Here is a 24,766-nt window from a genome sequence, read left to right on the forward strand (position 1 = left end):
TGTTGGCAGCTCATATTAATATAACTATTGGTTCTTGGCATCATTTATTTGCATAAAGGGTGTGTCTTTCTACATCAGTGTGAAGTCTTGTCAACAAGGTCTACTTTCCTTTTGGTAATTAGTTACTACAGTAAAGCATAAGAGATTGCCAGTCTAATTTCATTACCCCTAAATTGAACTAGAAGATGAAATGTCCCTACATCCTAAATGTATCCAGCTCAGAAATGTCCCTAAATGTATCCAGCTCAGAATTCATACATTGCGTTTTTTTGAATATGAAGTTGCGCTTCACAGTGAAGAAAATAGTAACTTGCTCTTATGAACACCCAAGGGAAGGAATCCCTGGTGGGCAAGACTACAGTGAAAGTCCGTAAGTAATTATGCAGAGCATTTACACAAAAATTTTAAAACATGCATTTTTGTACAATCTCTGTTCAGAGGGAACCAGGGCACCATGGTTGCTCAGTTAACCAGGAAATGCTGTCATAGCCAGGGTGGATGCAGGTGTCTCAGGGAGCCTCTGTGTCTATGTTACCTTCTGGCTCTCTCTCTTTAGTTAGGCTGTTTTATTTAGATCTGCCGGAGTCATTTGCCACACTCTGATAATGTTTTATATTCTCTGTTTTACATAAATCCAGTTAAAACTAATCCAAGTCTCTGCTTTTCTTCGAGTTACTGACTGCCCACCTGTCTGACCCGATACCGATGGATGTTGGACCCTCAGGCTTTCATGTCTCCTGTGCGGCCAGACTGATGGAAGTTTCTGAAGTCAGCTCTTCTCCATCACCACCACAGATCAGCTGCTCATCGTCCATCTCACGCTCCACTACAGATTACATCCAAGCTTACATAAACTCTAACTGCTTCCATTAGTGGCGCTGATATACCACTGAATATATAAAACCTGTGTGGATGTATAAAGACTTTTTACAATTAATTTAAAAGCCGTTTGACCAGTGGTAGGATGGTCCCCCCTTAAATGTGAGTCTTGGTCCTCCCAAGATTTCTTCCTCCTCCTGCAGCTCTGAGGGAGTTTTTCACTGGGGGTTCTGTATTCTGTATTTTCTATGTTTAATGTTTTGCCTGATTCTTTGTCCTGTGATCATGTTTCTGTAAAGCTGCTTTGTGACAACACCAGTTGTAAAAAGCGCTATATAAATACATTTGATTTGATTTGCTAAATGTCCCTGGACCTACCAGAGCGCCTGATTTGTTAAATTAATATGGCTAATGTGGCTTTGCAGGAATGAAAGCAAAAGATCTTTAGCTAAAATTTACATGTCACATGATTTAAATCAGCAGGATATTATGAAATGAGTTCACAAATGCTATTTGAGTGATAAGTAGTAATGTTACAGAACTTTTACAGTGTGGGATAACAAAAGTGATGTTTCTTTGAAATTACTCCAGATAATTCTTTTATTAAGTTCATCATCACATTTCTAATGCATGGATCTGAAAGTGATTGTCTTGTTGGGGAATATTGGTAAAACACTGGAAACATTGAACTTAATAGTTTTAATTATAATATTGTTTTATAGTGTGTACTTCCTTATTCATGTACATCATTCAAGAATTTTCACTTATAATCAAGGCACTTGAGACAGCAAATAATATGTGTTAAAAGCTTGAAAAATGTGTATGAATATGTTTTCCGGTGTGTGTGTGTGTGTGTGTGTGTGTGAGTGTGTGTTCCTGTAGTTGCAGAGTTTGGTATTTTGATGTGCAGATCTGTCCTCAGTGCTGTGGTTCTGAGTGCTGCTGCTGCTGCTGTGTTATTAGCTTCTCCTTCATCACTTGTTCATATTGTGGGCTTTAATTTGACCTGCTTAATCTGCTTAAACCCTCAGGTACATACTGTATATCCTCATTTAAAAATACATCTCTTATAAATTCATATAATTCACTTAACTTTAATTTTAACATGGAGCAATACACCAACTGATTTCATCAGGTAATCTCAGTCTTCCCCTTTCTCCATGCTCTTCCTCTTATCTGGGCTTTCTGCACTTTTTCCCACTCTTTCCTCTTCGTCTTCTGTTTCAGCTGACCCCCCTTCACATGGAGCATCGTACAGCAGGGTGGGGACTGTGCCCTTGTCTGTGACCTCGGGTGCAGAGTGATCTTGATCTTCTGATTGGTCAGATCTGGTGTCATCTGGAAGATCTGTAAGAGGACATGCAGAAATAGGATGAGGAAGTTTAAAAGTTCAGTAGTAGTGGACTGATCTGCCCTCTACAGTGACATTTACTCAGCAGTGCCCACAATATAATGAAATGAGGAGGAAAGAGTTAGGACATGCCCACAAATTATTTAATAAAATGTGTAAAATAATAAGGAAATGCAGTATATCAGCTGCAGATGATTGGTGCATGGTTAGAGAGGATGTGGGTGGAGTTTGCCTTGATGCTTTTTGACAGTAGGGGTTTCCTCTTCACACATCCAACATAAACTTCCTGTTGTAGATGTGACTTGTAGAATGTTCCAGATGTTTCAGATGAGGTAATGTGTTACGGTAACAGGACTGAGTGAAACCCAGGGACACAACTAAAATGTGCATTTGAACTTAAATATTATTGGTTTATTATGAAAAAAATATTTGTTAATTATTGATGGGGTCTCTGAAGGATTTTATTAATTATTTCATGTTAAAGTTTACAGTTAGAGACTGCAGACAGGTAACAAATGCTATTTTTTTCAGTGTTTAAGTAGTCTTTTTTTTTTCTTAAGTACATATCTTACTTTTGCAATAAGGTCGATGTACAAAACACTATGCTTAATAATAAAATGTATTTTAAAGTTATTTTGTGTGCAAATTTATACATGTAATTTCCTGGGGACAGAAATGGCACAGATTCAGTGGAATGGCCCTTAAATAGATTAAAAAAGACTAAAGTTTTATAGGGAGTCCTGTTTATTCACATGACTGTAAATCCTTTACTGTGTTGAATAATGAATGTGCAGTACCTGTGACAGGGTTCGGGGGGAGCTCTGTGTTTTCAGGTGATTCTGTGCACAGGTAATTAGACTCCAACTTCAGAGACGGGGTTTCAGCTTGCGCCGTTTTCTGAACTGAGGCAAAAACAGAAATCATTTTTAATCTTCAGCAGAGACACAACACTCCCCAGGTACCTCCTGCCATTCGCATGAATTACAGTGTTAGAAACTGGTCTCCTCCCTTTTCTCTGCCCTAGCTCCAATTATTCCTGCACTGTCAGTTTGTTTAGTTTTTGACGCTTTGTCTGCTGTTTTTACTGTTTTGTTTTTATTAAAGGGTTACTTGTGTTAACGTCCTCTACTTCAACAACAAACATGCTTACTGTATAATTGCATATGTGTTCATAGTTTTGATGTCATCTATATTGATCTACAATGTGCATTTCACCCGAGTTCCTTACTGTCTCCATTATCTCTGGTTTCTGCTTTCCTGTGAAATCCTTCCTGTAGTTCTCCCTCATTGTCTTCCCCGGGAGCATGCCTGAGGGTGGAGTCCTGTTCCTCAGCTGTGTCCTCGTGTCCTGGGTGATGCTCTAACTCATCAGATCTTGAGTCATCTGGTGGACCAATGAGAATTTTTAGAAACTGTCTGAGATTTTCAGTGATACTCAGAGTTGTTTTCAGATGGGAAACATTTCAGTGGAAAGATTACATTTTTTCTCAGTCGATTTGGTACTTTTCTCAGATCAGAATTAATGTTCTTAAAACCCTTCATTCAATCTCCACATCTCCGTGTCACATCATAATAGAATTTCTCATTGTGTTTCACATTTTGTCTTTGTTATTATTGCTTATGTTTATGTTTTTTGCATTATCCATTGCTTAAGTCGTGCTCATCAAAATGTGTTGTACTAAATATCAGTGCAATTCTTACCCTCCAAAACATTTAGGCCTTAGGTCATTGCCTCAGTCATTACATGCAGAAGTGCTGAACAGGTTATCATAATCTCTCATAATTTATACATTTCTATAAAACTTTGTTGGTAAAGTTGGTAAAATCCTGGTCTTATAATGGCTGAAGCTGGTCGCCGGGTGCAGCCAAATATTGCAAGAACAGCCGTGTCTTCGATCGTTCAAAAGCATCGCAAGGAAAGATATTCAGTGTAACATGAATGAAAACATGCGGCCCAACAGAGAGGAGAGTCAGAATGTATAAAAAAGAAAACACTGTAATTCCTTAAGTTGTTGTCTCAGGTAGTTTTGAATGTTTAGAGTAAGTTTATAATTTTGTATTTTTGTCTTTGTGTTTTGTATAGAGTGCTGCTAAACAGCTGTCTGTCTTTCCTGAATTTCTGTCTGATTTTTTTGTCAACAAATTGCAGTGCAAACAATACAGTAAAAGAATATTACTCAAAATGTTTGATTACAGTCCAATTTCTTGCTGTTAGTCTCCCACATACAGTCATGATTAACAATGTTTTGTTTTAGTTTTTTGTGTATTTTGTGTGAGACACATGCAGGTTTAATAGATTTGATTCGAGTCAAAAGTTTGTCTCCATCAGAATATACTTACACTGTACACTGTTGCACTGACAACATGACTAAGTATTTTGACTGCCTTGTTCAGAGGCAATGACACGCAGACTGGACATTCTGATGGCACTGACAAACTGATCGAAATTAATATTTTCTTTTGAAGCAAAAACAAAGAATTCTGAGTGAGCTGTGTGCTTTTGCAGGTATTTTATTGAGTTTTGCTATTTTGAGAAATGCACTTGTTGGGATGCCAATGTAAATCATGATGTGAGAAATGAACCAAATCGACTGAGAAAAACTGTAAGATAGATACAGACTGATACACAAATAGATAGATAAATAGATAGATGTATGAATTGGCTGGTTGATGGATGGATGGATTGATTTATGTACAGATTAATGAATCAATAGTTTAATACAGATGTATATATTTGATGGATGGATGGATTGATTTATGTACAGATTAATGAATCAATAGTTTAATACAGATGTATATATTTGATGGATGGATGGATGAATGGCTGGATAGATGGATGGATGGTTGAATGGATGGGTGATGGATGGATAGATGGTTAAACGGATGGATGGATAAATGGTTTGATGGATGGATGGATTGATAGATGGATGGATAGATAAATGGTTGGATGGATAATAGATGGTTGGACGGATGGATGGATGGATAGATGGTTGGACGGATGGATGAATTGATGGATGGATAAAAGGATCGATAGATAAATGGTTGGATGGATGGATAAACGGTTTAATGGATAGTTGTTTGGATGAATGATCCATGGGTAGATGAACTGAAACATGTATCACTAGAATGATGGATGGAAGGATACATGAATGAAGTGATGCTGGGATTATTTAATTTGTTGTTCAACGGATGGAATAAAATATAAATGAATGGAATATTGAGTGCATTTGATTCAACTGTGGAGAAATGTACTGGGAAATATTTAATGGATGAATAGATGGATCATGGGTGGGGGCATCAATATGTTTATAAATGAAATGATGCATGGATTGATTAAGTTATTTTTATGGATGAATAGATGGATGGATTTTTTATAAATAGATAGATGAACATGTGGATGGATTAATGGGGGTGTGGATGATTTGATTGACAGGTTTATTGATAGAAGGCAAAATAAATGTGTTAAATTATGAATAGATGTAAGTTTTTATTAACAGCTGAATGGAATAATTTACGTGTAGAGAAAAAAAGGATAGCTTGTAAATTTAACAGACAGATTTACATATATCATCTCTGATTTTGGGTATAAGCGTGTTTGTTCAAGTACACGGATGGATGGATAAATGTTTAAATTAATGAATGGACAAATGGATAAATAATAAATGAAAGTACAAGAATAAAATACCTCTATCTGAGTCCGGGAAAGCCTCTTCGTTGTCTGAGGTTTCTGAGGAAGGACTGTCTTGGCCTGTTTCTGACTGCATGTGAGCTTCCACCATCTTCTGAACCGCTAAAAACAAGCAGAATGCAGCAGTAGATCAGTGTAAACATCCTGAAGCTCTGTTATTCTGTTCATGTGGACAGAACAATGTGTCTGCACCTTCTCACCATATAAACACAAATATAAACACAAAAAATACATCCATCTGTAGGTGTTGTGGCGAGAAGTTCTCAAGAACATGGAGGCGATACCAGGACACAGGCTGTTACATGAGAACAGCAGAACGGGCTGTAAAAGTGCAGGATCACCCCAGCAGCAGGACTGTATCTGCTCCTCTGTGTGAGGATGAACAGGAGGAACACTGCCAGAGTCCTACAAAGTCTCCTCCAGCTACTGGTGTACCTGTTTCTGATCTAACTCTTACAAACAGAGAACCAGCATCCTGCACTGGGACTAGAATAGATGCTCTGCTAGAAAAATGGTCTATATTATTTACTGCTGGTGTAAAAATGACAATGACATGATATTGGCAATGGAAAACACATGTGCACCACTGACACAATAGAACCTAGCACTACTGTTGGAACTTTGTGTAACTACCTATTTCAGGGTGGTAGCACCAAACCGCTTAATACCCTGGCCATAGCTACGGCACCTGCGCTGTAACCCCTGCCATCTGAGACGAGATTTGGGTTATCACAGTGTAGCTCTGTTACCACAGTTCTAGCGTGCTACATCCTGGATAGGATCAGGCCTTTAATGAATGCAAGGAAAAGAGAACAACCTGAATGTGAATTAAATAAAATTTTATTATACAGCATATAGCAGACAATGTCACCCAGAGAGACATTATAGTAATGATTTAGAGGCTAGCGCTATGCTGAAAGTCTTCTTCAAGGACTTTTACCAGTCTAAGGACTTTCTGTATAGAGACACTCATTAAAATGCGTGGCTTAAAATCGAATTTGGGTCATTTTTTTCTATGCAGCACTGGGTCACTGCATAACAGAGCAAACACTGGGTTTCACTGAACCAGCACTGCTAATAACTGCTGAAATACAGCTACAAATAAAAAAAAATGAATCAATGCTGGGTCATAATGGTCAGCTAAATATACAGTATGGCCACTGTGACTCTTTTACTCTTTGTTTTATGTACCAATACCAATTTTTCCCTTTATTTAATAAAATGGAAAAAAGTCACAGTACCATCACCATACTTTGTTATGTCAAACTGTGCATAAGTGTAACTATATGTCCATAAAAAAAACAGTTAAAATATAATCTAATATTTTATTAGTGTTTGCTTGTTCCCAGCTTCTGCTATCAATACACAGAAAAAGACACTGTTAGTGTAAGTTAGTGAAAGGTTTAACAGAATTTGTTTAATTAATTGTTTAATACGTTTCTATTTGCTGCCACTGGAATAACCATTAACCATCATTGTGATTTAGATTTTTTTTCACACGTGCACACACAGTATTAAACAGCGTTCTTTATTCTGTTGTCTAACATGATGTACTAATACATCCTGTGTGTCTGCGTGTGTATATGTGTGTGTGTGTGTGTGTGTATGTTGCTGTTAATTTTTATTATTTAGACTTTTTAAGATGCTCTAAGTTTAGATAATCACGGATATTGTAAAACACATTATATACGTAAGCTGAAGCTCCATTCATAAATCTCTAGTGACAGCCTGGCTGATAATTAACACGTTAACTCTTGTCACCGTGACATGGTCAGAAAGCCATTGGCTGTGAACAGAAATACTGCGGGTTCCTGAAGAGAACAGGGTTATGGGCCTCTCTGAAGCTCAACAGAAACTTATCAGAACTGGGTATTAAACCCACAGTCCTCTTATTAAAAACCCGCTCCTCCAACCACAGAGGCATCAGGGATACAGAGTGAAGCACCACATGATCAGGACACACAGCATGTAACTCACTGACCGAGAGGAGAACAGACCACTTTAGTTCCTTATAATTCTCTCATACCCTGTCCATCTTCACCTTCAATCATCAGCTCTCAATACAGCAGCTCTCAGACTCTCAGCACAGGCAAAGTCACCTTGCAGAATAGATCAGGTGATCAAGAAAACACAGAGATGACTGTCTGTGTCTTTCGGTCTGTGTGTGTGTGTGTGTGTGTCTCTGGCAGTAGTAGATTTAACATATTTTGTTGTAGAATAAACCCGCCACAGACACTGATAAAGACATTATATTAGGTATATACAGGGGTTGGACACAGGGTTTTAGAGCACAATAATTTATCATGGCGATGGACAGTTCTGGTGGAAACAGGAGAGTTGAGGTGCACACTGAATTCTGCCGTGATTTGTTCAGCCGTGGTTTTACGTTTTTTTTTATACAATCCGGGTTAGCACCCGAACATCCCTTTCAGACAGTTTCCTCTTACAGCGTCCACAGTTAATCCTGTTGGATGTGGTTTGTCCTTCTTGGTGGTATGCTTACATTACCCTGGATACCGTGGCTCTTGATACGCCACAAAGACTCTCTGAGTGGTCTGAGTGGTCCAGCGGGCTAAGCGCCGCCACTATGTGCAATAATGACACATTGCACCTGGGAAAACACTGAACTGACTGAAAGGGGGAGCAGAGAGCAGGTCAGTATGTGGGGGATGATTGCACAGTGAGTTTATTTGGGGTAAAGGTAATGTTCAGTTCTGAATCAATAATGATATAAAGGTAAAGGAGGAGCAGACAGCAGGTCAGTAACTGGGGGATGGGCACTCTGAACGTGCACAGCTCACTGAACAGCCCAGCACACTGGTCAGGTGTGTATGAGCTGCAGGTCAGAGTGCAGTAGAGGTGAAGCTGAGAGAGATAGAGAGCAGCGTCTCTCACTGTCAGTTTTAGAGATTCTCCTCTGTGAAAGTAGCTCAGCATTGAACTAAAAGTCGCTAGATTTGTCGCTATTCGCTTTTTAAAAAAAAATAGCCCAACAGAGTTGCCCAACTCTTGGTGACAAAATCACAAAGTGGTCAAAACTGAGTACCAATGTGGTTATTTGTCATTCAGGGTGTTTCTGGGGGACTAACACTTGTCTAATTACAGCAGCGGTTATTGGCCGAGAGCTAATGCTAAACAAACTAGTTATAATCTTTTCAGCTAGCAAACAAACAGTGCCAACTGCACCCAAAGAGGAAAGCAACCCTATTCACTAATTATTATATTTTGGGGCACTTTCTCAAACCGGAATGAATCCTAATTTTATCCAACATCCATGCTAGTTTTTACAGGAAAAATATTTTTTGTCTTTTGACTAAAATATATCATAGTTTAGTTAAATTTTACTCTTTTACCTATCAACAGTTTTAGTTCAGTTTTAGTTGACAAATACTTAAAACATTTCAGTCTAGCTTTAATCAGTTAATTTAGTTTATTTACATTTTTTTATGGTTTTACTGTTTTAATTGTTGTTCCTATTTCATCATTATTGCCTATTTTATGAAATTGCATTTTTTATTGTATTGTAATTGTATGAAAACAATAGTTTAGATTTTTCTAACTTTAAATTATGCTAACATTAGAGATTCCCCTAATTACATGCACGCCCAAGTAAACACTGGTCATTTACACTGATAGCAAAAAGAAACAGAAGAGTGTTACTGACCAAAATAAACACTTTTCAGGAGAGATATAAGTTATGTGTAAATATTTATAAGACACCCGAATTTTATATTTATATGACCATATCTCAGGAATGTGTCCCAACACCAGCCGCCTCACAGCCTTTTTTTCGGAGTCAGCTTACTGCTTAAAATAGCTCATATTTACTGTTAATATATAACTAATAAATAATTTTATTAAGAACAACAGTAATCTAAAGCTGTTGTTCTTCCAGCTAGAGTTTAGAATGGGCAAAAAATCCAGCCTGACTCTGCCTGCCCTCATAAAGAGTTTTTACAAGCATGGACCTGATTTTCTGTGTGTGAGCTAAATGGAGCTAAATTTAGGGTTGCTACCTTTCAGAGTTTAACATAAGGGACGCCCACAACGGCTCCTCTGGGTAGGGCTGTTTCAAAAGGTCAACCCGCAATCCAATATCCATTCACGCTCAAAAAATACAATATCGATCCAAAAATATGTGGATCGATCTTTTCCAGATGACTATAGGCACTATTTTCTTTGACGGGCAAGGGGCAGTATAAAAAGCGGGTGCCGGCTAAACGAAACCGAAACTTAAGAGAGAGCGAGATGGCCGAAGCTACAGCACTAAAATTACTGCCTGGAATGAAGGCTGATGTTCGGCAGTACTAACTAAATAGAACAAAAGCAGTGTGCAAACTGTGCCAAACAGAGGTAAAATATAGTGGCAATACCACCAATCTCCGCAACCACTTATCCAGGCACCACGCCGACCTGCCGCGAACCAAACAGCACTGGAAAAGGCATTTGGTGTTCATTTTCCCTCTAATTCTACACGTGTATAAGCATAACCGAGGGTCTCGGAATATTTATTAGTAAAACCCTATGACCCTACAGCGTGGTAGAAAATGCTGGATTCAAACTACTGATAAAGAGACTGGAACCACGCTATGTCCTGCCCAGTCGCAAACATTTAAGCAAAATGGTGATTCCACAAATGTAAGCAAAATCAAAAGATTCAAATTGCTTTTTTTGGTGGTCATGGTTGGTTAGTTCTGGTCATTACTGTTTAACACCTGCCATGGGTGTGTTATTCAACCAAAAGAGGGCCACCAAATGTCATGGTTTTGATTTAAATTTCAAATAAAACTTTTCCAAAATAAATACTTTAAATTCTTGACTCTTCTCTCTCTGTGTCCCTCTTACAGATACACAGATACAGTCACAAACACACATGGGGCTGTTTTGTCTATGTGACAGTATTTATTTTAAAGTGACAAGAGACCTTATGAATAAGAATCGAATCGATCCAGGAAATTCGGATTGATTCCCAGCCCTACCTCTGGGCCATGTCTACATCTTTAAAATCCAAATAATCGCTGTATAAACAAAGACACAGGAGAAGATTTCCTAAATAGGTCCTCTACTAATATTTTGTGGCACTGAACTACACAGAATTCTGAATGGAGATTTCCTATTAAGAAGAAAATGTAGTGTACAACTAGGCATTTACATTTACAGCATTTAGCTGATGCTCTTATCCAGAGTGACATACAAAGGTTATTCCTACAGAGGTAGGCTAATGTAGTGTTAGGAGTCTTGCCCACTGATTCTTAATCTTATATAGTTACTCACACCTGGAACCCAGTCTCCCACATGGTAGCAGGCGGTGGTGTTATCCACTGCACCACACCATCCAGGCTTAATTGCTTAAGAGGTATAATTGCTGTCTGGGAAACAACTCCACAATGTTTATTTTATTTGTTTTTGTCTCAAGTCTAAGCTATGCTAGCTTAAGCTATGCTACCCAGCTGTTATTACTAAGAAGACCAACTGTTGGGAGTTTTATTAAAACTCATAATTTCAACCCAGTGTTCGTTTAAGGATAAAGTCCCTCCTTTAAAAAATAAAAACTAATCAGCTTGCTGCTTACACTGTAAGTGGAGGTTGTTCAGCATAGGGAAGCCCCGCCCCTCTCGATGAGAAGACCTGTGCAAGGGCAGTAGACCTACCAAGAAGTAAAATCATGTTTTTCTTGCAGTATGGAGATTAACACTACAAATTAATCATGTGGTTTTTATCCGATTTTATCAGTGATGTAAAATATGCTGTTGAAATGTAATTAGAGATTCAGTTTAGTGCATTTTGGTCTCTTTACATTCAAGCATATGGTCTTGTATGATCATTGAAGGCTGGTTAGTAAATTTAAGACTTTTTGGCGGTACTGTGAACCAGCCAATGAAAGCAGAACTTTAATTGTTTAACTCTGTTTAACTTTTTCTCACAACCCCTCCATAATAAGTACGTCCACCATATTTGCTGTAGTAGAAAAGGGTTTCCTTCCATGATTAGGGAATTACAAGCACACCAAAAAGGTTCTTGGAAACAGATCTAACTCTACATTTTCCAACCTGTGTAGCAAGATTCACATGTAAGTCAGTAATTATAAACCGGTCACACACAGGACACACCATACTCAGCTATGAAGCACTGAACAATTCGTTTATATTTTTTATATTAAACACATCAATAATTAATACTGGAGTGTAGATTGTTTATTATCTGTTAAGTTCAGTTCATTAAGCAGCTTCACCATGTCCATCACCCAGAAATCTTAAGTCGTATATTAGAGATGTGTGTGGTACTGATTTGTATTTGATATAATAACACAGTATAGTGCACTGAGTCACACTGAGGAATTTAATAATACTTAATAATATTTGATCATCGTTAGCGCTGGTGCTGCATGCTGTCAGTGCTGGTGTCTGTGTACCTCATTAAAAACTGTGGTCTGGATTTGTTAAGGTCTGCAGCCAGTTTAGGACATCAGTCAAATGCTGTAAATGGGCTGTTTGAAGTTTACTTCTTGTGGAATACACAATATATTAAAATCCATATGATGGAACATACATTACCACTTAAGCGTATAGCGGCTGCCATAGTGTGTGTGTGTGTGTGTGTGTGTGTGTATGCTTGTCTAGTTTGATACAACCAGCTGTCAGCTGTGTGTGCTCTGCAATAATCCCAGATCATCCAGAGTTGCATGAACTCACACTTCAGACTACACAGCTGGCTGTGCCCTTCTAATCCCCACCTCTCACACACACACAGACTCACACTCACACTCACACACATCCCCAGTAACCTTTTGACATCTTGGTCTCATCATGTGACACACTAATGAAATAGATGGTCATACTGTGGAAATGTTTTAGCCCAAGTTCCAAGTAGGACATAGAACGCCCCCACATCAGATTTCCTACTCAGAAAGTCAGGAGCGCCTCATCAACTCCGAATTCAGAATCCAAGACGGCTAAACCGCCAGGGCCAGACTGGAACACTTGTTCAGAGCGGGATTTATTCCAGGCTGCACACTCACTCACAAGAGTTCAAAAGAGGACAAATTGTTGGTGCACGTCTTGCTGGAGCATCTGTGACCAAGACAGCAAGTCTTTGTGATGCATCAAGAGCCACGGTATCCAGGGTAATGTCAGCATACCACCAAGAAGGACCAACCACATCCAACAGGATTAACTGTGGACACTGTAAGAGGAAGCTCTCTGAAAGGGATGTTCGGGTGCTAACCCGGATTGTATCCAAAAAAACATAAAACCACGGCTGATCAAATCACGCAGAATTCAATGTACACCTCAACTCTCCTGTTTCCACCAGAACTGTCCGTCACCACAATAAACTATTGTGCTCTAAAACCAGGTGTTTCAGTTTCATTGTCCAACCCCTGTATAATCCAATGTCTGAGGCCAGCTCTGTATTTCCCTGCACTTTGTACATCATGATCACAGCATGGCCACCGCATGCTTTTGTAAATAATGTTCTCAACCATTGAACTGGGTTTGTACTACATTCATGATCCAAATTGTTTATGAGTCGATTTGTCAGCCTCTAAGTGTAAATTCTTCAAAGCATTCAAACATTGAACAGATCATGATAATTCACTAAATGTAATGTTTAAATGTCCACCACCTTTTACAGGCCTTATTTTGTAGCTTTTGTTCTGTTATTTGATTGTACTAAGCGGGTCGACCAGACTGGGATGGGTTCCACTGACTGAGTCTTGGTTTCTTCCAAGGGTTCTTCCTCTTCATGTGAGGGAGTTTTTGCTTGCCACTGTTGTCACCACAATATTGGCATCTCTGTGGTGCTGCTCATAAGAGGCGTGGACCTGTATTCTCTGTAAAGCTGCTTTGAAATTGTGACAACATTTGTTGTAAAAGCACTATATAAATAAAACATTTAAAATTTGAATGAATTATTTTCAATTTTCCTTGGTTTATCAGTGAATCAAAACACTGAACTATGACTGGACGGGGCTGATGACATCACTTGGAGGCTGTTTCTGCTCTCAGAGACGAGCTGACAGTTAGTCAGAAACAACTCTGACTGCACAATACATCCACATGAAGAATACCAATATAAATATGAACAGCTCATAAAATATATAAAAAAAGATAATCCTTTTTTTCCTTTATTTAAACTACTGTCAAATATTGTAAATTACATTTATAATTAATCTATTCATTACAGTATGATTCAACATTAAAATAATTGCCCATACAGGCTTCTCGTTTGCCAATAAAATTTCTCTTAATGTAAAATGTTTATAGTTCTTACAAGCAAAAAGGTGCTAATAATATTTTTTTAATCAAAACTTAGGCAAATAATACAAATACCAAAAATGTTTCATGTTTCAGGGTCAAATGAAGACATATTTGAGTAGCCTAGGATCTCCTAAAAATAACAATATCTGACATGTAAACCATGTTAGCGGACTATAAATCCTTTAATTTCCCTAAAATCTTGACTGCGCCTCATATTTCGGTGCGCCTTATGTATGAATGTTACCAGTCAGGCAATAAGGAGCAGTAAAGCCACTCTGCTGAAGTACTGCATTATAAGGATGAATTTTGAGTGAAGTTTCTCCAGCATTAAGCAGCATTAGCATTAGCCGCTAGCTGATAACACCCTGGATTACCAGAACACTCAGGGTGTCTTAGTTTAGCTCTATCGGGTGGCGTTTACATCCCACTAACGCTGCAGTTAGCAACTAATGCTAATGCTGCTGAACCCAGACCTGGAGAAACTTCACTGAAAACTCACCCTTAGACAAAATATAGAAAATCTAAGCTTATTCTGGATAAACTGAAGTGCTTTACTCACCCAAATAAAATATTTCAGGAGAGTAATTTGTGTAGACTTTTTTTAAAGGTGTCATCTTTTTCTTGTTCTTTGTGAAAAACAATAGGTCTCTCTCTAGACTCTAGAAGGTCTTTATTTTAAAATGTTTCTAACTGTCCGTCCGTCTGTGTCACAGTGCTGTTTGCATGTATGAATATTAATGAGGAAGAGCTGAAATCCTATCATTTCTCCCCCAACTATTCCTCAGGACTAAAGTAGTGTTATACTGGATCACAGGAACACCTTTTTCACTAAAAACAGCTCACAGGGCATTTATTTATACTAGAGACCACAACTAGACATTTAAAATGAATGAAAAAACTTTAGCTATTACAGTTTTGTTACCATAGATGCTTCTCCATTAGAAGGGAACTTAGTGACATGTTTGTTCACTTCGATGTAGGCATTCTTACTAGAGTTGCTTAATGTGCCTTATAATCCGGTATGTCTTATGTTTGAAAATAGACCAGAAAATAGACGTTTATTGATAGTGCATCTTATAATCTGGTGCATCTTATAGTGTGGAAAATACGGTAAGTCTCTTCTATAAATACTTAGTGTTTATATTTGTAATATTTGACAAAATAAAGGCATTGGCCTGGGGCCCGAAGGCGGGTAAGGAACAGATAGATGTAAGATGTAAAATGTACTGGTGATGTATGGTGTGTTTTTCTGTAATCTGTTTTACCTGTGAGTGACGGGGGCTGATAGATGGATGTGTTTACTCGTTTTCCCATCAAAAGTCCATTATCACAAACAGCCAACTGCAAAACAAATCAAAATTAGCCCTTCTGTTTCAACAGTGATTATAATTATATTACAAACTTATACAGGTTTCCAGCTTAAAATACTAAATTCTTGCTACGGCAACAACATTTATTTAAATTAGTTAATGTTTGATTGCAGGTCAAACAGGACAACAGTTAGAAGCACATATTGATTGACAGCCCTTCATGGAGACAGGAACTAGTTTTGTTTATTAAGTTTTTTACTATGCCTGGTTATACTTTACATATTTAGTTGCCTAAAACTTTAGCATCAGTGGGTGGGGCTTAACTGGTATAGAATGTATAATATATATATATATATATATATATATATATATATATATATATATAAAAGCACTGTTTTTTTATGACATCATGAATGTAGTTCATAGTTCATAAAAAAAATTTCTTTGCAGTTAAATTTCCAGAAATTACATAAGCCTTCTGATATTAACATTGTTTTGTGGTCAAATACTAAAAGTGCTTAATCTTTCCCAGTAAAGCAGTTCATTTAAAGAATTGAACTTAAAGCTCAGCTTGTTTTTCCCCTCCCATACTGAATAAGAGTGGGATGGACGGATGGATGGCCGAACCTGATGGCCTGGATTCTCCTCCTCTGGGGATGGATGGTCAGTCATACGGAAGAGGGTCGCAGGCGTTGGTCTCCGTCGCCGAATCTAATTTTAAAACAGAAATCATCTTCATTACAGGAGTAAATGTATTACATGTAAGCTGTAATATAATAATCTATTGCCTTATCATAAGCATCTTCTTTATCTGAGAAAAAACATATTGTGCATTTCCTTTATTACCAGCAATATAAAAATATCTGCAGACTCTGAGCTTAACTTAATCACTGCATGATCTTTTTACCAGATTTATAATGCATTTCTTATAAAGTTATCATATGTGGAAACACCCGCTGGCCACTTACAAAGTACAAAGCTTGTTTGTAGCCCCATTTACACATGTTATGCAGCCTGACTCTTCTTCCACACTACCAGACTCCATTTCCCAGAATCCTATGATTTACGACTTCACCGTCAGTCGCTCTCCTTCGCCCAATCACGTTACGCTCCGACGCTCAGATTCACCTGTGTTCTGAGGAAGTTCCGGGTTATGCTCATCATGTGTTTTGTATTTAAGGCTGCATTATGTATTCTATCTTCGTGAGGTACTGTCGACTTTGGTTGCATACTAAGCGTTTCTCATGTGTTCTTCTAGTGCCTTCTCATTTCGACTCTCTTTTCTGGTTTATCGGTTTATGTCTCTTGTTTTGCCCCTTTTGGATTTAATGCTTGGTTGGACTGTCTTTTGGTTTCGAACATGGACTGTTTATACTACTACGGCTCTGATATTTGGTGAGATTATTGTTTGTTAGGCTCTAATATCTGTAATATCTGGTTATCAGCCTGTTAATAAACCTGTCTGTTCATTTGACTTGGCTAGGGTCGCTCCACTCTGTCTGGCGTTACAGCACACTTGGACACTGCAGCTAATTTGATGAACAGTCATTATTCCTCCTGTGGCTGGTCTTGACCACTGGTAAATGGTGGTTACAGCATGACCAGAGAGCGGACACATAGGATAGATGATTTGAATAAACTAACCAGTAAATAGACGCACAAAGTAGGTGTAATAAGTTTGTCCTTTACTGGAACTACAGAGCAAATGACAAACCCATTGCATTAGATAGCATTATCCCAAACTGTAGAGTTTGGAAGTCTGGCAGGTATGTTCTTCTGGTATTCCCTAAACCCAGACTTGTCCATCAGACTGTCAGGTAAATAAGATAGGTTTGTCCCATGGCATTGTTCTGGATGATATAGGATCTGCATGTGGCCATGCAAACCCATGCAATAAAGTTCCTGCCACAGTTTCTTTGTGGAACTCTGTGGGGGTGTGGAACACTATGAATGAGTTGCTCCTAATCTCAGCGCTGAATTCTGCAGAATGGAACGCCACAACATCCCAAAAGGATTCAGGTCAGGACTTTGACTAGGCAGCTACAAAGTCTTCACTTTGTTTTTCTTCAGCCACTCAGAGGTGGACATGCTGGTGTGTGACTTAGATCATTGTCCTGCTGCAGATCTCAGGTTCATTTCAGCTTGAGGTCATGAACAGATGGCTGGACATTCTCCTTTAGAACCTTTTGGTAGACAGCGTCTTTTAGATCCTGAAGCAGCAAAACAGCCCCAGACCACCACACTGCCACCACCATGTTTTACTGTAGGTACGATTTTCTTTTACTGAAATGCAGTGTTTCTTTTACACCAAATCTTAATTCTTTCTCTGCTACAGTGTGCTTTGCTGTTACTCTGCTGCTGTAACACTGTAAATGTCCCCGCTGTGGGACTAATAAAGGATTATCTTGTCTTATCTCTTATCTTATCTGCCACCAAAGGAGTAACTGATCAAATCTGAACAGAACGCGGGCGTGAGTTTAGCCATGGATGCCAAATCAGGCTTTGCAGATCATCATCACAGATCTATAAGCACTGGACTGTAATCCTCTGCAGGATGTGGGTGGGAACCAATCAAAATGTCCATTCTTCATATAGTCGCCAAGGTAACAAATCAGTCAGGAAATGTGGAAAACGGAGTGACGGGTTTGAGCAGTGCAGGATTTGTTGCACCCTGGGTTATGTAAATCTGTAATGACTTCCTGTGTCAGGGTGAAATAGAGCACAGATAGAGGGATTAGCCTGGCTGCTATTTTACTCCCGTCCCCTAATCATGTGCGCTAGTGTCTCTCGGGCCTAATCCACGCTGCATTTCCCATCCTGGGCAAATTTCATGTGGCAGATTTTTGTGCTTTGTGACACGGTGTAATCCATAGAGGGATTGTGGAAACTCCAACCAAATTCTTCGTATTATGTAGATACTGTGCATAAACAATGAACATCTAAAAATTCCCTCTAATAGCCAAGACTCAACAAATCTCTTCAACCAACGCTGAATATTATCCCACGGTTCAGCTCGAATGGCCTTCTAAAATCCAAGACCAATAGAATGGTTAAGCCATTTACAATTAATGTCAAACAATACCATTAAAGCCAGAGTTGTGTTTGTTAGCACACTGTAAAAAATATATTTTTATTTCAAATAAAAAAGTTTGTGTCCATGCTTTCTTAAATTTAAGGTTAAGTAAAATATGAAAACTAGTTGTTCAAACTTTGCATTAAGACATCAACACTTAAGTTGCTTTGTTAATACAAAATACACTTTTACTTCCTTTACAATTTAATTCAAAGAGTTAATTCAAGTGTTTATTCAACTCAAATAGAATTGTATAGTTGCATAAACAGGACATCAGGTCAGCTCTACTTAAATCACTTTATCACTTAAATTAGTTTATTTGAGTTAGTGGAGGGAGGGACAATTCCAGGCCTGGAAGGACATACTCCCGCAGAGTTTTGGGTTTTTTCTGCTCATGCACACCTTATTCATCTGACCTGTTAATTTTAGGTTAACTAAAATTAGAAAAAAGAACTAGCATTATTAACTAGCACTTTTATTGATAAAATAACAACAAACACCACAAGTGCGTAAGATATTGAATATAACATTGAGCTTTTACATATCTTCTATGTACAGAAAATAGTAAATCTTATGGCTATCAGCACTGATTCCAGGCAGTCAACCATTAAATAAACATAACAGAATTACATAGGAGAAGGCAGCCTGCGAGAGACAACCACTCATTGATGGTGAGTGGGGGTTTGTGGCTACACCCATTAGGGAAGTAAATGGGAAATGTGTGATATTTACTTAAAGAGTTGGCATTGTACAGATTGTGTATTATTGAGTCAGCCCAGCTACTTAATGAGAAACATCAATATGAGAGAAATTATTAAAAGGTTACTACAGCTGTACATATATGACCCAGAATAGTTTCCCAACACACAGAATTCATTCATTTCTGAGGGTCTTTTGGGTCACTGTAGGTGCACAGTTGCAGCTGTGGCCCACCTGCTGCTGCATAATTCATCAGCTCTCCTCATCACTATCCAGCTCTATTTATCACAGCCCTCGAGTACAGCACCACTGCTGATCAGACATTGTTAGCATGGCCAATTTTGGTGAACTAAGCAAAGCAGTGACACTGGTACAATAGCAAAAGTTTATGGATGTTATGGAAATAAAAATACTAGTAATTTAAATCATAGCTCATAAGTTACTTTTTATGTTTTATGACATATTTTAAATATATATATATATATATACAATATACATATATATATACAATTATATATATATATATATATATATATATATATATATATATATATATAATTGGATTTAATTAGGCATGTGAGATCCTCCCATTTGATAATTAAGGAATAAGTGATTATTTTTCAGCTGGCAGCAAGTTATTTGACCATAACTGATGTAGTGGAAATACAGACACAACCTGTGGTCATGGAAAAGATGTTAATCTGTTTCAAATTATTGGCATGATTTAAACAGAGGAAACATCTAAGGAGAAGTCTAAGGACATTACTACAACAACTAAAATTAGGTTAAGATCACTTAAAATTTTGGTGAAATCAAACGTCAGAAAAACAGTACTAGAATTCAGGGATATGTTTTATAGTGAAAGTACGAGCATTTCCACATGCACAATCAAAAGGAAATCAAGAGATTTGTAGAGATCTGTGTAGCCTTAAGAAAAGCACTAATCAGTGTGGCTAAGCAGATAAAAGGACTTCAGTTTGCTATGAAGCGTAAAGATCAGACTCAAAAACAATGAAAGCAGCTTGTGTTGTCTGATGAGTCCAGATTTATCCTGTTGCAGAGTGATGGAGCATCAGGGTAAGATGCACTTATCATGCCTAAGAAAAATAAGAACAGATTTGTACTTAAAAGAGTACAAAGCTTGTCTCTGGGGCTGTACCTTATATTGAGGTAAAAAAAAGTACCTTTCAGTGAAAGTCCTTTTTTGTACCCATGGTTTTTGTACCAATAAAGATTATAAAGATTATAAACATTATCATCAACTAAATATGGCTCAAAAATTTGATGATACAAAATTGTCTGGCTTTCAAATAAAAATATGCAATTTAAATATATATTGTTTATTAGTACAGTGATACAGAATACTGGATGTACCTTTTGGCTGCAGGTTAAATGGTACAAATCTGTACTTATTGCTGTTAGGAATTACTTTGTACTTTAGAGGGAACAGATCTGACCCTGTAAACATCAATATTGTACCTTTGAGGGTAGAATTATGAAGAGTGTACCTTTGAGTACAAAAAAGTACGTATATCTGTTTTTTAGAGTGTACCGTACAAGCCTGTGGGGTCGGAGCTATGATCTGGAGTTGCTAGGTTTAGGTTCAGTAACAGTATGTGCTGAAAGAATGAGGTCAGCTGACTACCTGAATATACTGAATATAGACCAGGTTATTTAAATCAATGTATTTTTTCTTCTCTGATGGCACGGCCATATTCCAAGAGGTCAAGGCCAGGATTCAAAGGACTCAGATTGTAAAAGAGTGTTGGGTTCAGGAATCATGAAAAATCATTTTCTTTGGGATGTGCTGGAAAAGACTTGCAATGTGCTCCAAATCTCCCATCATCACATACATAATCTTATGAATGCAACTCTGGGCAGAAATAAATGTGACATTGCAAAAGTTGTGGAAATGATGCCACAGTGAATGCATGCAGTAAACAAAGGCAGTTCAACCTAATATTAGAGTGTGTGACCTGGCAGTGTATATGTGCAACATACGCCTTTAGCCTTTAACAATATATGGTGGACAGCATTTATGATCCCAAAAGTATTGTATGGAGCTCCATAAATCCAGAGAACTCAGTTCCACTGCTCCACAGCTTAATACCCTCTACTCCCCACCCAACAATAGTTATGATGTCAGTAGGTTCATATGTGTCTGTTCTAGAGGGTCTATTCTATCTCTACAGGGAATAAACACGATCTCTGTGTTCATTTGCACATCAGTGTCAGCAACTAATGTAACTTAAAGTAGCTGAATTAATTAGAGGGTGTGTGCACTGAGATTTAGATACACAGTGTATGTACATGTATTGTGAAATATTGATATGTGTATATACAGTCATATATCAGACTTCTGTATGGGCTTGCTCTAACAATATTTGTCCTTATTGGAAAATATTTATTGAGCATTTGTTTCATGATAATGCTTTACGTTTGTGAAACTGGATGGTTTCATTGCCAAGGCAACCAGTTTTTCTCCTCTATTCCAAGAAAGGTGTGAAATGCAGCTCTCTATATACAAAACTTCACCATTCGCCAACACTTATTCCCACACTGGCCCTTTATACACCAGTTCACCCACATTTATTATTAGTCTGAGTTTATAGACTGCTCACACGTAACAGAGCTATCAACACAACACAGCGGATGAATGGCAACACCTTTCCTCAATAGCAGCAGGACGGCGCTATATTTCAGACACTGATGGTCTAAAAGCATGTTAAAATCATTCCATTATAAATATTAATTCATGAAGGATGACACTTTAATCACAGGGAAAACAAAGATGGAAAGCACGGTCCAATCGGACTGAGTGGTGGACAGGTTCATGAAGAGCTGAGTGGATTGTTGAATCAGATTAAACATCTGACCCAGTTACAGAGGTCATAACTAAGAGCATATTATTTCAAAAGTATTCCCCTGAGCTTTACAACTATTCTTAGAAACCATTTACAATGCCTACATTCACTTACTACCCACACTGGCCGCTTTATTAGAAACACCTACCCTGTACTTTAACTTACTGGCCACTTTATTAGAAACACCTACCCTGTACTTTAACTTACTGGCCACTTTATTAGAAACACCAGCATTGCGCTTCCACTCACTGGCCACTTTATTAGAAACACCAGCTTCATGTTTCCAGTCACTGGCCACTTTATTAGAAACACCTGCTTCATGTTTCCAGTCACTGGCCACTTTATTAGAAACACCGGCTTCATGCTTCCACTCACTGGCCACTTTATTAGAAACATCTGCCTCCTTCTTCCACTCACTGGCCACTTTATTAGAAACACCAGCTTCATGTTTCCAGTCACTGGCCACTTTATTAGAAACACCGGCTTCATGCTTCCACTCACTGGCCACTTTATTAGAAACATCTGCCTCCTTCTTCCACTCACTGGCCACTTTATTAAAAACACCTGCCCTGTAATTTTACTTGTTGGCCACTTTATTAGAAACACCTCACCTGGCTAACACAGATGTGCTGCAGTCTTTGGCTGTATACTGTATACAGGGGGTTCTAATAAAGTGACTCCAGCAGTAATAGTGCTGAAGCTGAGAAATTACATTAGATCACAATACTGACTCACTGCCTTTACAACTGTGCTCATCAGTTTGATGAGGCAAGCCAAAATGTCTGATGTGTGTGTGTGTTTGTGTGTGTGTGCATGTGTGTGTGTGTGCATGTGTGTGTGTGTGTGTTAGAAAAGTGCAGCCGAAGTGGAAAAAGACCGGAGGAACATGATCACATAAGTTTATCTACTAATACTAAATATGCTTTCCATAGGGTAACGGTTTGTGTGTGTGTGTGTGTGTGTGTGAGTTTGAAACTCAGGCACTCAGGCATGAACACCACTCCCAGCCAATTACTCCAAATCCAGTAGGCGAAAGTAGTGGGCGGCTGATAAGCGTAGAGTAGCTGTTGTGGTTTCCAGTATTACTCACTGTGCAGAGAAACAGCTCGTATAAAGCCCCGGAGCGACGGCCCAACAAGTGCACAGCTCAGCAGAGGTCAGAGGAGAGTGTGTGTTCTCTCAGTTTCACGCCCCGGCTGCACCATGAGCATTCTCATCAATCAATACCACCACAGCTCGTTATTCAACACTGACTGCATGTGTGTAGCATGCCTACTGTAGCCTACAGTTAACACTGGATGCAATGCCACTTATCAATATTGTACATCTTTATTGTACATTACCTGTTACTTAAATTGCAATTTTTAACAGATCTGCCAGTGTCACTGCTGATAAAATGTATATTGTATATACTACTTTAGTCTTTGCTAACAAAGTACACTATATTTCCAGAGGTTATCTCTTGTCTGCCTTTGGACACATATTTGGATAATATGATGTCATCACACCCTTTACAGCTATAACAGCTTCAAATCTTCTTAAAAGGCTTTCCACCAGGTTTAGAAGTGTGTTTATGGGAATGTGAAAGGCATTTGTGAGGTCAGACACTGATGTTGGACGAGAAGGCCTGGCTCACAGCCTCCACTCTTATTCATCTCAAAGGTGTTCTATCGGGTTGGGCTCAGGACTCTGTGCAGGCCAGTCAAGTTCTTTCACACCAAATTTGCTTATTCATGTCTTTATAGAGATTGTTTTGTGCATTGGTGTGCAGTTATGTTGGGACAGGAAAGAGCAGCCCCCAAACTGTTTCTGTAATGTTTGGAGCATGAAATTGAACTCTGTTGTGTGGTGGTTTATAATCACTCTGTTGTGTGGTGGTTTAAAATCACTCTGTTGTGTGCTGGATTAAAATCACTCTGTGGTGGGCAGTGATGTCAGTAACGCGTTACTTAGTAACATTTTTTCAGTAAGGAGTAATCTAACGCGTTACTATTTCCAATCCAGTAATCAGATTAAAGTTACTTATCCAAGTCACTGTGCGTTACTCTCTCTCTCTCTCTCCACCTACTCTCTCTCACACACACACACACACAGACACACACACCGCTCCCTTTCCCGTCACCTTTACAATCCTCCCCTGTCTCTCTCTCCCGCTCGGCGTGCCTTTTGTTTCCGCCTGTTTTCGTTTTTCCGCCAGTTCTCGGGCTCCCTATCTCTTTATAAAGGCGTTTTTTCCCGGCCGCGTCCCAATTCACTAGCCAGGGCAGCGGTCTGCACAGATCTGATTGGCAGAGGAGAGCGTTTGAAGATTTTGTGCCGCAGAGCGCGTATACCGTAAAGACAAGAAAAGTTCTGACGCTTTAAATGAATGCTGTCAAAATTAAATACTTTTCAGTAGTTTATTGGTATGGGTCCGCACTGGACAACGTCTGGGTCCGGACCTGGACCGCAGTCCGCATATATGTGATCCCTGGCCTCGACCATATACACGGTTCTGTTTTATAAAACCTGCAGAGAACAACAGCTTCAATGTTAAGATTTACAGTGTTAAATATTTCAGGTCAAAAAAGACTTTCTTTATTTTTCTTTTTTATAAAAACAAGTATTTATGTTAAGTGAAATCAAGAAAGACCATATTTTATTTTTTATAAAAAAAATAATTTATGTTAAGTTAATTCAAGAGAAATGGTCTTTTATTTTAATT

The 24,766-nt window shown here is 38.4% G+C and overlaps 1 protein-coding gene across 1 annotated transcript in view; it reads right to left on the reverse strand.

Annotated features, from left to right (window-relative positions):
- Positions 1 to 1,516: 1,516 nt before the first annotated feature.
- Positions 1,517 to 24,766, reverse strand: part of LOC103022724 (protein phosphatase 1 regulatory subunit 1B) — a 41,742-nt gene continuing 18,492 nt past the window's right edge. Inside the window, exons 2-7 of the mRNA XM_007237299.4 lie at positions 16,054 to 16,137; positions 15,382 to 15,457; positions 5,856 to 5,960; positions 3,399 to 3,554; positions 2,968 to 3,072; positions 1,517 to 2,166 (exon numbers count right to left, since the gene is read on the reverse strand). Coding sequence (XP_007237361.3) covers positions 1,961 to 2,166; positions 2,968 to 3,072; positions 3,399 to 3,554; positions 5,856 to 5,960; positions 15,382 to 15,457; positions 16,054 to 16,137 — 732 coding nt within the window. The 3' untranslated portion in view covers positions 1,517 to 1,960. The remainder of the gene's footprint in view (positions 2,167 to 2,967; positions 3,073 to 3,398; positions 3,555 to 5,855; positions 5,961 to 15,381; positions 15,458 to 16,053; positions 16,138 to 24,766) is intronic.

The sequence above is a fragment of the Astyanax mexicanus genome, chromosome 15 (assembly GCF_023375975.1).
Source record: "Astyanax mexicanus isolate ESR-SI-001 chromosome 15, AstMex3_surface, whole genome shotgun sequence".
NCBI lineage: Eukaryota > Metazoa > Chordata > Actinopteri > Characiformes > Acestrorhamphidae > Astyanax > Astyanax mexicanus.